General features: G+C 37.5%; 1 protein-coding gene across 14 annotated transcripts in view; it reads right to left on the reverse strand.

Moving 5' to 3' along the window:
* Positions 1-12063, reverse strand: part of MICAL3 (microtubule associated monooxygenase, calponin and LIM domain containing 3) — a 155753-nt gene that overhangs the window by 80144 nt on the left and 63546 nt on the right. For 8 of the 14 annotated variants that reach the window (XM_085230508.1, XM_085230494.1, XM_085230477.1 and 5 more), the window contains exons 13-19: positions 11205-11401; positions 10262-10374; positions 9717-9779; positions 8814-8987; positions 7606-7698; positions 2391-2486; positions 239-295 (exon numbers count right to left, since the gene is read on the reverse strand). In XM_085230508.1, the coding sequence (XP_085086634.1) occupies positions 239-295; positions 2391-2486; positions 7606-7698; positions 8814-8987; positions 9717-9779; positions 10262-10374; positions 11205-11401 (793 nt within the window). The remainder of the gene's footprint in view (positions 1-238; positions 296-2390; positions 2487-7605; positions 7699-8813; positions 8988-9716; positions 9780-10261; positions 10375-11204; positions 11402-12063) is intronic. The other 6 variants (XM_085230538.1, XM_085230526.1, XM_085230521.1 and 3 more) reach the window with 3 other exon arrangements.

A 12063-nucleotide genomic window follows, 5' to 3' on the forward strand; every position in this document is an offset into this window, starting at 1 on the left:
CAAGTGCCAAATATACATGGCAAAATAAAAGCGTATAGCAAACTGTTGATAAAGGCTTGTTAAGCATTTATATAGACATCACACAGAAATAGTCACTCCTAATTGCAGTTGCAGCGTGTTAACAGCAGCATTAGGTAAGTGTGTTTCATTACGTGGTACATCTGCCTCCTGAATTGCACACATCCCATCACACGGCATTGTGTCATCAGCATCCATGCCATTTGTTCATGCTGTTTACCCTTTCCTGTCTGGGACTCTGCTCCCCAGGATATCCAGCATCAGGATCCCTGTATCTCTGCAGGCAACAAATTATGAGCTTAATAACAATCACAGACCAATTTCCTAGTCAAATAGACTTCGTCTTACTTTGTTGATAATGCAAGCAGCAAAGAAGTCATAATGAAAGATAAGTATTTTATTAAGAAGAATATTCTAAAACTGACAATAATAACTTGGCTCCCATAGGGAAGATTTAAGTCTCTATATATTCATATTAACTCATTTAACCACAGTTAGTGCAATAAAGATAGTAAGATACTCAGTACAACTCATATTGTGATGTTAGGTCAAAGGAAGTAAATAAAAGATTAAAAGAAGTGGCAGAAAGACTCCATTAGCAATGCAGAGAGAGAGTTTTTAAACGACATCAGAGTGAGAAGGACAAAGATCCACCTGACTTGTCATGAGGCCTTGGGCCAAGACAACTTCAGAAAAATAAGGGGAAAAAAACCTCTCCAAAGGCAATCCCTCAACTGGCTCTAATGGATTAGCTCTGTAGCACAGGATACATATATTCCTCAGAATTAAAAGGAGGAAGCTTTTTTTTTTTTTTTTTTTTTTTAAGCAAAGAGGCACACAAAAATTTTCCTATGAGACACAACACAGAAAATAGTGAAAGAATAGTTGGACCTCAGCAGCAGTAAATTCTCACGACTGAACTAGGCAAGTGAAAGACAGGACAAACAAAACACTTGGAGAAGAGAGGGAGGGGAGACAACTAAAGGGTCCTCAGTTACTGAAAGCTCCTTTTTTCATATGGAAAATGATTGCCCTATAGTAGGTTGAAAGGTAAATTTTACCACTGCCTTCACTTTTCTATCTGCAAACATGAGGAAAAACTGTTGTTTTCTCATAAAATCTTAAAAAGACTTTGACAAGAGAAAGGCTGCTAGCTATCTAATGATACAGTTCCCCATTACAGTCAATCCAGTTTAGCTGTGGATTTTGCCCATTCTACGCAGATGTGCATCCCTGAACCCTTCCTTGCACCACACTGTCCACAGTGTGCCAAAAATATATATATATATATTTTTTTTGTTAGGACAGTTTTAAATCAGATCAACAAGCAGCCCTGATTTGTCTTGTGGGTGCACAGTCTGACACAGGAGAGCTGGCAGAGTATGTATGGGTCAGAAAGAAATGACCCTTTTCTACTCTCCTTAAAGGTAACATGCATTTATAGGGTTGATAGGCAAACAGAAAAGAAACATTATCAATCTTTGGGGAAATTTACTTGTGTAATTCCTACTGAATGTATGGGATGTCTCAGGAACTGCAGCTGCCTTTTTAAAACCTAAAGATTAGTTCAAGTTTGATGGAGTGGGATTTATTACTGCAGCAGGAAAAAGAAACAAAAATAGATACAATTGAGGAAGCAGAATGACTGCGTACAACAAACAAACAGGCATTTAAAGATTTCAGGTAATATTTAACTAGAAAGACAACAAATACACGTGTACACACATCTGGCTGCACATGTATATGCTGTGTGCAGAACAAGGCTTACACTGAACCCAAACTAAGACAGATAGAATGCAAAGTCTTGTTGAGACAAAGGACTGAGTGTGGGGGAAACAGAAGGATCAAATCAGGCATACGCAGGGCACAACAACAGTTCAAAAAGTAAACTTGAAAGAGTTTCATGGATAAAAGAGGAAATTCTCAGTCACACTTGTATAAACAAAAAGCAGAGATGGAGAAAACTTGCAGTTTCCATCTCTGAACTACTCCAAAAAGATTTAACTTCTGTGTAGAAAAAAGGAGTTTTTGCTTAGGCAGAAGCAACCCATTGAATTTCTAAGCGCATGTATACACTTTAAGGGGTAGACTTGACCCTTCAATTTCATTTCTACTTTGCTTCAACTCAAAACTGAAGAAGGCTACTGTGATTACCAATTACCCTACATGAAATCCCAGAATCTCCAGTGCGTCAGATAATAGTGAGATAACACTATACAGTGTGTCTAATATAAGAGTTTGATGAAGCCTTATCTACATACGAGAAAAGGAAAATTGGAAATGTATTTATAAATGGGATATCTGGTAATTGATTTAGTCACTTGTACAAGCAGTAATGAAGAGAGAGGGACAGAGCATGCAGAGGGAATCACCTGCAGCCTGGGATACGGTGGAGAGGAAGGTGGAGTGGAAGAAGAGAGCATGATCACTTTTTTGGGGCAGGTCCGCGAACGTTCCTTACTCCTCATCTTTTTTTAAAAAAGAAAAAGAAATAAAAAATCGTAATAATGGTAGGAAGGCTAAGATAACATTTCCATTCATTGACTTTGGGAGGATAGGCCAGAATATGTAAGCTGAGAGATACTGCAATCTTCTGCTCACACCTCTTACTAATGATCTAAAGCCATTACTTTACTGAAGCTGAAAGAGGTAGATTTTTCTCCTGTATTCATGTGATCACGTCTGATTGGCAGAATCTTCTGCAGACAGCCAATAAACATGTAGTTACAGCAATAACCAATCTAAACCAACCATTTCTGACTCACAGACAAATGTACAACTTGGAACTCTCAACAGCGGAATTGGACTGCACTTTTTGCTTCACAAAAAATACTTATTGCTGTGCTCTGCAGAGTTTAAAAATATCCACTGTGTTGACTTAATTAGTCTTGTTTGCAGTTCATTAGCAATATAATTCAGGTCACAGTGCTCTGTTCTCCATCTTCTATGCCTTCTACAGATATTAAACCATCTCAGGTAAATTAAACTGCACTTTGCCATTCTACTAGAACAGAAATACTGCTGCTTTAAAGGCAGTATGTAGACAGCTAGTAATTTGCAGACTGCACAATGCAGATCTGTCCCCATTTTTATACACCAAAAGAACATGCCTTCATAATTCTTTACGTCATTGTTATGGATAATCTTTTAACATATCTTCTGCCTATTCTTTTTACCAGAGCAAATCTGGTAATTGTTGCACTGAAAAAAAAAAAAAAAAAAAAGCTTGTGTACCTGGAACCACTGTTAGATAGCCTTTAAAGAAACAGCATGCTGTTTAAAGATATATAGATGTACATTATGGTCCTGACAGTTGAGCTGGCACTAACGTCTTTTGGATGTTCTCTTCCCCTTCAGCAAAAAAGTAAATTCTAATTCAAACAGATGCTACAAACAGCTTAAACTAAGCCACATGACTTTGCACTGAAGTGGATGAGGAACATTTATATGCTCAGCCTTGAAGGTACTAATTTCAAGCAGAAAGGCTGGCAACATTTTTAACCACTACAGCTGTTCGTAGACTGTCATCTAACAACAGCCTAATTTGCATTTCAGATTTCAGTATATTCACAAGGTTGTGTAATTTTCCACAGCAGATCATAATATATAGCATTATATAGGATGTAAGATCCATTCCTGAGCATGCAAATACAAAGATGGCTATAGGAATGAGGAAACAAAAACATATCAACATATTCAAATGAGAAATTAATTAGGAAAAACAGTATTGGTAATGTAAGCTCTCTTCTGCTGAGATTTCAGCTCCAACTGACTGTGGTCATTTCATTCACTACATGCCTTCAAAAATCATAATTATACAGAGCTATTGAGAAGCATTTTTACTGCTGTGCTTCTATCGTATTTCAGGGAAGCACCTCGAAAGAACAAGCATCAGATCTCCAGAGGCAGAAGAGATCCGCATTATACAGCATGTGATTTCTGTCTTACAAGCTACATATCAGATGTCTTTGCACACATCAGTGATTTCAGCTTGTGCATTACACTCTTCTTGTTGTGAGGACATCTCTGAAATAGGCAGAAAACTGCTGAAAACTGTAAGCTGAGGGTCTGGAAAATCAGGACAAGATTCAGTTTAATAGGCTAATTTCCCATACCACATCCAAACAGTCATATATTCTTCTGGATAGACTACATGGCTTCGTGATCCCAGATGCGAAGCTCAAAAAACATGACTGCCCAAACGCAGTGAAAACGGAAAGCAATAGTACACAATATGGAAGATGTTTTTGCACAGCAAGGAGTTAATTTGAGATTAACCACCATACCATAAAACACAATCCAGACTTTTTAAGGGATATTATGATCATATAAAAACTTCCACATATTTCTACTGTGCATGTACACAAACGTTATCTTAATGCATTACTAAATGCTGCTGAGGTGCTCCTAATAGCATGAGCAAGCTTTGACAATACAGATGAACGTTCTCAATGTGCAGTTCAACAAAGATACTGCAGTCCAACTCATGAGGAAAATGCAGGCCACACTGAATGCACAGAAGCAGATTGAAGAGGTTTCTTATGTTTCAAGGTTATGCCTTTGAAAGAGAGATAGCAAGAAAGTCTTGTGATGAAAGTAAAAACTGCTTCAGACTAGATTCTGCCAGGACTTTTAACAGAATTTTGTTGTACCAAGCCACCCCTATCCTAGCTCTGCAATGCACCCAGAGACACTCTGCATTATGATCTGATTGCACTGCTGGTCTGATAACTCTTTTAACTCTAGAGCAAAGCAAGATCTTGGACTTAAACTGATAAGCAAGTACAGCTAAGGAAATTCATCTGTCAGCCATTGGCAGACCATAGCCCAAGGCAGATGCAAATCCTCCACCAAAAAAGGTGGTCCAAGATGCAGGACCAAACCTATCAATCACAGCATAGGAAACTGCCCTTCTCCTAAGAACCCCTTAGGACCTCAACGTCACCCCGCCTGTGGCCAAGAATATTAGGCAGTTAGTTGTTTCCCTCGTCACTACTTCGTCCCCTTGAAAATAGCTTTGCTCCTCTTCAAAAGACTCCTCAGTAGAAGGCTTCCACTATGTGATATACATTATGCGGAGTCACTGAAGGAAGATTCTGCTTCTGAACTCTTGATACCTGCGCCAAACAAGAGAACCCTCTCCCATACCTTCATGAGCAGCTCTTCCTAAATCAGCTCTTTACAGCAAACACAAATGTTTCCTGAAGAGTTTGTCAGGAGCCATACCACTCCATTATAGCATCTCCACAAGACGTACAGGCATCCAGCACCAATTCCACTGCTGGTGATCTGTGTAACTAGTGCTTAATGTTACCGTAGAAGGCTGTTCTAGTACTCTAGTAACACAGTCTCACAGCTATCAGATTCCACATGCCTAAGCAATTAGAATTAGCAATCTCAGCAGTCAGCTGAAGCACTGCTTCAACAACAACTTCCTGCAGGATGGATTTCTGTCCCAACTTAGCAAAACTTGCTATTTGTTTCACTGGATGGCTTCTAGCCTCTCCTGATCTCCCATGAGTCCAGAATAAATAGTTCCAAAGGCTTTTGGATAGAGACAAGTGATGTTCTTCATTTCCCCAAAAGTCCTAAGAAACCTCTGGAATAGGGACATTATGAACTGTTTCTTCGATCCTAATTTTGCAGACTGTGCACCTTGGAGATCCACTTTTACTCTTCTACATTTCACTGTCAGATGAAAACCACTGCAAAATCCAGCATGAAATCTGCACCCTAATCTGCACCAAGAACCAACCATCTTCTGTTGACACAGTAGAGCTCATAAGATTAAGCAAATACTTCAGAAGCAATTATGAATGGAAAAGTACCCAAAGACAGCTGACAATGTCATGTTAAATAAAAAAAAGTTCTTGGAAAGTACAATAATTAAAGTTTTTTTCAAGGATCTGCCCTACATTGCCGTGTACGTGGAGACGGCTATCAATGTTGAGGGAGACCAGAGGACTTTTTTCTCTCCTTTTCAATAAATTGTGTAGTTCCAAACAAGAACAAAACCAAGAATAAACTACTTTTGAGAAGAAAATCATCATCATAAAAATGGAAAACAAAAGTTTGTTCTTTTTGATCATTTGCAAAAGGAAGACAATAAGAACTTCTGTGTTTCATAGTAAAGACTAGATTACAAGACCTTCATAAAGTTTCAACAGTATTTCAAATACAGCTCTCAAGGCTGCAGGGATGGGATCTTCCCCTAGTACAAAATCACAAATCTTAAATCATCTGAACTGAGAAATACAACCAATGCAATTCAGTTTTCCTTTTATTGTAAGGTAGAGGGCACCACCAGCAGTGCTCATCAACTGCACTGGTATTGTACAGCTGTCTACAGTTCCTCTCCACCATTTCTCCCCTATATGGAGATGCACTCTTAAAATCTGAAATCTGTCTTATTCATGGATGATGAGACACTTGAAAATACTCATTTGCTTATAAAGGAAATTTTGAAGAGAAGGTAGAAGAATAAACAAGTCAGGAAAACAAAACACAGTGTCGACATTTTTAAGACAGTCCTAATGACAACAATTCCCCTGCTTTGAGTCTTCTTTGGAAAAATCTTCTAGATGATAGCACTGGAAAGAAATCTTGGCACTGGCCATGACGTGAAGCACTACTTGCACTGAATACCTTAAGCATAAAGTATATCATGAATCCATAAACATGCAGAAAAGTCAGCTTCCAAAGTAGTGTCGTTTTCTTCCTCTTGACTCCATAGTACGCACTGATTAAACTGCAACTAGAAGGAAACAGGTGCTTCTCTAAATTATGACTGCCAGAAAAATATATCTCAGCACTCTCAGAAACAAGAGTGTGATTTTCACAGGGAAAGATGGAAGAAGAGGAAGCAATAAGATAAGTATTCTGTTTGTCTGACAAGACTGATTGTCACAAACTTTACTTTTGAAAGTGTGCTGCTGAAAAAAAACCCACAGGTAATGATGAGTCAAAACACACCAGAGAGAAAATAAAATGCTACCTACTGATTTTTCTTCTGTTGATCCATATTCTGTCACTCTGTGTGGCAGAAAGTCTAAAATATACTTAATCTACAGTACTACAGGAATTTGCAACTCAATGAAGACGATAAAGTGGCCAGGAAAGCTGGGTCACAAAGAAAGGGAAACCACAATAACTGAAAAATCTCTTCTAACTGCAGAACATGTAAGATTTCACGTGAATAGAAAAACTAATAACCAATTTTACTTTTTATACTAATGATGAGCTTCAATAATTACAGATTCCACAAGACTTTTAATCTTGCTGGCTGCAATAATTGCCTACATACTCTCTATTATTTTCCACAAGAATAATATAGAAATACCTCAGACAATACAACATCTGCATCTGCAGGCAAAGTTTCTTATGAAGCAACCACTGAAGCCCTAGAAAGCTAGAACAAGCGTAACAGGCAGGCTTTGATTTTATTCATTATAAATTAAACTGTTAAAAATAAGAAACTCACATTAAGAAGATTGGTTTTGCTGGAAAAGGATTGGTTTAAAAAAAAAGGACAGTGAGAGCTGGCATTGGGTGCAGGCAACAGATCATATTCATAATCAATTTCTTTACCTGTTTCCACTGGGGTATAGGAGCTAGACGGCCCTGCTCTCGTCTGCTGGATGGTTGATTGTGAACGCGTTCTTGATAAGGCAGGACAGGTTGCTGCATGCAGGTTGCAGGGCGAGTGGGTTGGGAGCAAGGGGGAATGATACAACAGCAACAAAAATTTCAAGAAAGCCAAAGAAATGGGAGATACAATCAGACAGACAAACATTTAAGAAAAAAACAGAGGTAGGGGAGAATTCATTTAGCAAGTCATATATGAAAAGGGAGAAGACATTTAAAAAAAAAAAAAAAAGGAGGGGGAAATGCACTTTTTTTTGGACCTGCCCTTTGTTTTCATTCTTTCTTCAATTCAGCCTGGTTATTCAAGACAGCATGCAGCGGCTAAGGAAACATTTTTCTGGTAAACAGTAGGATAAATGTCACCATTTTGAGATTATGCTGTTGCTACTAACAGTGGTATGCAATGTAGCATATGTATACCTAAATTCAACTTAAAGTAGTTAGATAAGGTCCCATTCACAATCTGGCCACAGCAGCTCAGAGTTTGACACAAGCTATTAAGATGAAGTAACCATTACAGCAAGAACTCAGGCATTTAAACCATACTGAGCCTTATACTGCTGACGCTGCACTGCTAGCAGTATCGTGGAGTGACTCAACATAACTTCAGATATGACTACCTTGCAGTTGCAGTAGTTCAGATATTTTACTGAATAACCAGCAGTCTTCAGAAAGCCTCATTTGAATTGATATAAACATTCTGATTGTGAAGAACCTCCCAGGTATTTACCTGCTATGCTTATGTACAGATAGAAAACTTAATCACAGTCACAAGCATAAACACATGAATGAAAATGTTCAATTTAGAAACTAAATTAGAATTCTTAAAGGTTAGAAATGGGATTTTCCTGGACAGCTTTTCCATCAGCAATAGCAGTTATAAAAAAAAACCTAATTACTTGTAAGATATTTTTGAAAGAGATTATAAAACATCATACTGGCAGTAACAAGGAAGTGGACTTTCATTATGAAGTTCACTATCTCATACTCCTAAATTTAATTTTTTCTCTATTGAATAACCTTCACTCCTCCCTAGGAGAGCCTTTGCAGTAGAAGGGCACCACTAGCATCCAGTCCTGAGGAATGCATGTTATTACTCACAATTTTCTGTCATGATTACAAAATACTAGGATTTATTGACCATCTCCTACCTGTCTTCGTAATGTTGAGGATTGTACCGGTGCATTCTCCTCAAACTTGGCCAGTAGCTGGGTTGCCATGGACTTGACTTTGTTCTGATTCCCAATGGCAGCATCAATTCTCCTCTCTGTCAGGGCACTCACCAATGTAGGTCTTTCTTCTCTGTAGCTTCGAGGAATGTCCTCCTATCAGTCAGTGAGATCAACATTTAACAAGTACATCCGAATCACCTTTTCCACTCTTCCTCTTTGCTGTACTAGGGTTCTACGCTGTAGAAAACAAACCTGCCACTCTGCATTTAAAAGCTCGCATTTTAATTTTTTTGGCATGTCATCAAAAGCTCTGATAAACTTTTCTCATTATTCCAACCTTACTTGATACATTTACCTACCAAAGAACACCAAACACCCTCAGAAATCCACTGACATAAAGCAAATGGTTATCACCACAACTTCACAGACAGTTCCAAGTATTAAATTTTAGCTCACTTATACCTGTTTGGCTATAAGCACTTGATTTGAAGGACTACTTTGTGGAGCATACTGGATATGTATGCATTTTGCACTACCTGAGACTACAGCTCAAATATGAATGAAACTTCCGATTCCTGAATGACTTTACTAAATGAAGTTTTATTCTTGGTGCACTCATCAAATCAAAGTAAATTGCAGTAAAAATAGAATATGAAGGAAATGCAGCTTAGATTATAGATTTCATTTCTAGTATACTCTCTAAACATCAATAAAGTATTTTCCCTACAAATAGAACAAAGAATAAACTTTGAAGAATAATTTTAATTTAGAAATTCTCAAATAAGGCCTATATGGTTATAAAACATAAAAGGATTGAAATGAGAACGAAGAATGTACCATATATATTTTTCTCCTTTACACCTTCCTCATTGTAATACTTACATCCTCAGATTGGCTGGTTTTCCTCCTCTTTCCTGCACCGTCCAATTCCTTTTCTTTTTTGTCCTGAAAATAGAGGGAGGAGGAATGAAAACAAGGATAAAGACTCTCATATATTTCTGGCCCGAGGTAAATGTCATCAGTGCACTTAAGCTTTGCAACACAACTAATTAATTCTCTAAGGTCATTCTCCATCTGTTTAAGGAAAGGGTTTGTTGTTGCTTCTTCTGTTTGATTTTGTTTGTTTGTTTTTCTCTTTATTTTCCTTGGGGATTTCTAGCATTCATATTGGAAAGTCTACCTGATTGAAGTATATCCCCAAATTCTTCTAAAAATCTAGGATTTTAAGACTGAAGTATACCACAAACTGAGAATGCACATTACCAATGTAATTCTGCAATTATAAAGGTCATGTATTGTCAAGAGCTGATGAACATCTGGTTTTCAGTAGATACATGGCAGACAGAAAGACATATTCATTTCTAGTACCACCTACTTGGACAGCAGCCTAGCAAATACAAGACTTATCAGGCCTGTGGTATGGTTACCTTTGGAGTGCGTTTCCGAGATATACTTTGTCCCAATTTACTGAGAAAAGAGATTGGAGATTTGGTACTGGCAATTAGGGCGGCCTTTTCTTCTGCATTCAGATCCACGCTATCTGTAAGAAGAAATCGGAGAAGGAATGCCAAGAAATTATTTCTGAAGTGCTGTTATTAAATACATAACATAATGCTTTTTTCATTTTGCCAAAATCAATTCTCCCTCTAGGTTTTGTAACGATTCAGAGTACTGTGTTTGTTCACTTTCATATTTGAAGAGCATCATCATCAGTATTAATAAAATGAGTTCAGAGTTTTGGAAATAATACCTAATCAATAACTCGCTATATTTTTTAAAGGCTATTAAACACATCTTTTTTTCACCAGAATTATATACTTGAATATCTTAGGACACTATAAGATCATCAATAACAAACAAACAAACAAACAAATTACTGCATTATTAAGAGTTAGAGATGGACAATTTTTGCTTCTGTAAGGCAATTACATTCTTCAGTTATAATCTGTCTTTCATTCTTGCCTCTCATTGGTCTGGAATTACTCTCACCATTCATGGGTGGTAAATAATAGCTATAAACCTTGGCCAGAATTTTGAAATTACCTACTAAAAAATTACTAACAAGGCATCTCACATTAGTGAAGACTGATGAACCCCTAATAACAACAAGAAAGCAGAGAAGTTGCCTAGTAGTGCTGAAGTGATTTTAAACTTTTGAGAACATTAGTTTGAATGTATTAATTCCTCGTTTTGTTCCTGATATTGCTAACATGGTTAGCAGCAAAAACGATATCAACAATAAGAAGGTAACTTTTTGTTACATAGTTAGTGAGTAACAAGTTATACGCTCATGTGGAAAAAGCATGAAAATAACACATATTCATTATGCAGCTGTCTTTAAAGATCATACACCTGCACCAAATTCCTTACCACTAGAAGGGATGGTGTCTTTGAACATCTCATAGAACTGCGTGAGGTACATCACCATTGAGAGTTTATCTGGTTCCCCGACAGATGCCATTTCCTTTCCAGTCATAATGGGAGATATTCCAAACTCTTTTTCAGCAATGTCAAAGGCCAGCTGGTTATTCTTCTCCACATTGTGTTCATCCAAAGAATCAAAGTCTCTGCAACAGGCAGGAAGAGGGTATGCAATGAATCAAGTGGAAAACAGTCTTCTGAAAGGATTCAGGTGCTGTTTTTTTAAAATCTCTCAAATTTACTTGCCAATAAATTATTTTGTATTGTAGAGTTGATGAACTTTGCTCAAACTTTCTCTTTTTTTAATTGTTACTCTTTTAATAAACCTATTTTTTTTTCCCCTTTTAAGGACCTACTGGTACCTCTGCCAGCAAGTGTTTTCCCATTCTAGAATGGGGTAGCTATTTTACCCACTACAAAGTTTACAGGTGCAACCTCCCTGTTCAGACAGTGAGTCACTACTTCTATAAGGGGCAGCCTCAACTTTAAAAAGTGTTACTGTCAAAAAGGAGATTATGAAGGCCTGTGTAGAGACTTGTTCACTAGAAATTTAACTCAACCCATCAACTATTCCTGACTAATTCCACAGAGAGAAGAGTTTTTCTGACAATAAAGCATTCTAGTCTGTACCAATTTGAACTTTCATTCTGTCAAATCATCCATAAAGGAAAATGACAACATGTTTACCTTCATATTCATTAAGCTATTACAACCTTCCACTCCGCTGGTGAATCACTTGTACATTAGCTTCCATCAAACTTAACTGAATTCATTTCAGTCCATTTCTTCATTAGTCACAAATGCATTG

This window comes from Meleagris gallopavo, chromosome 1 (assembly GCF_905368555.1).
Source record: "Meleagris gallopavo chromosome 1, MGAL_WU_HG_1.1, whole genome shotgun sequence".
Taxonomy (NCBI): domain Eukaryota; kingdom Metazoa; phylum Chordata; class Aves; order Galliformes; family Phasianidae; genus Meleagris; species Meleagris gallopavo.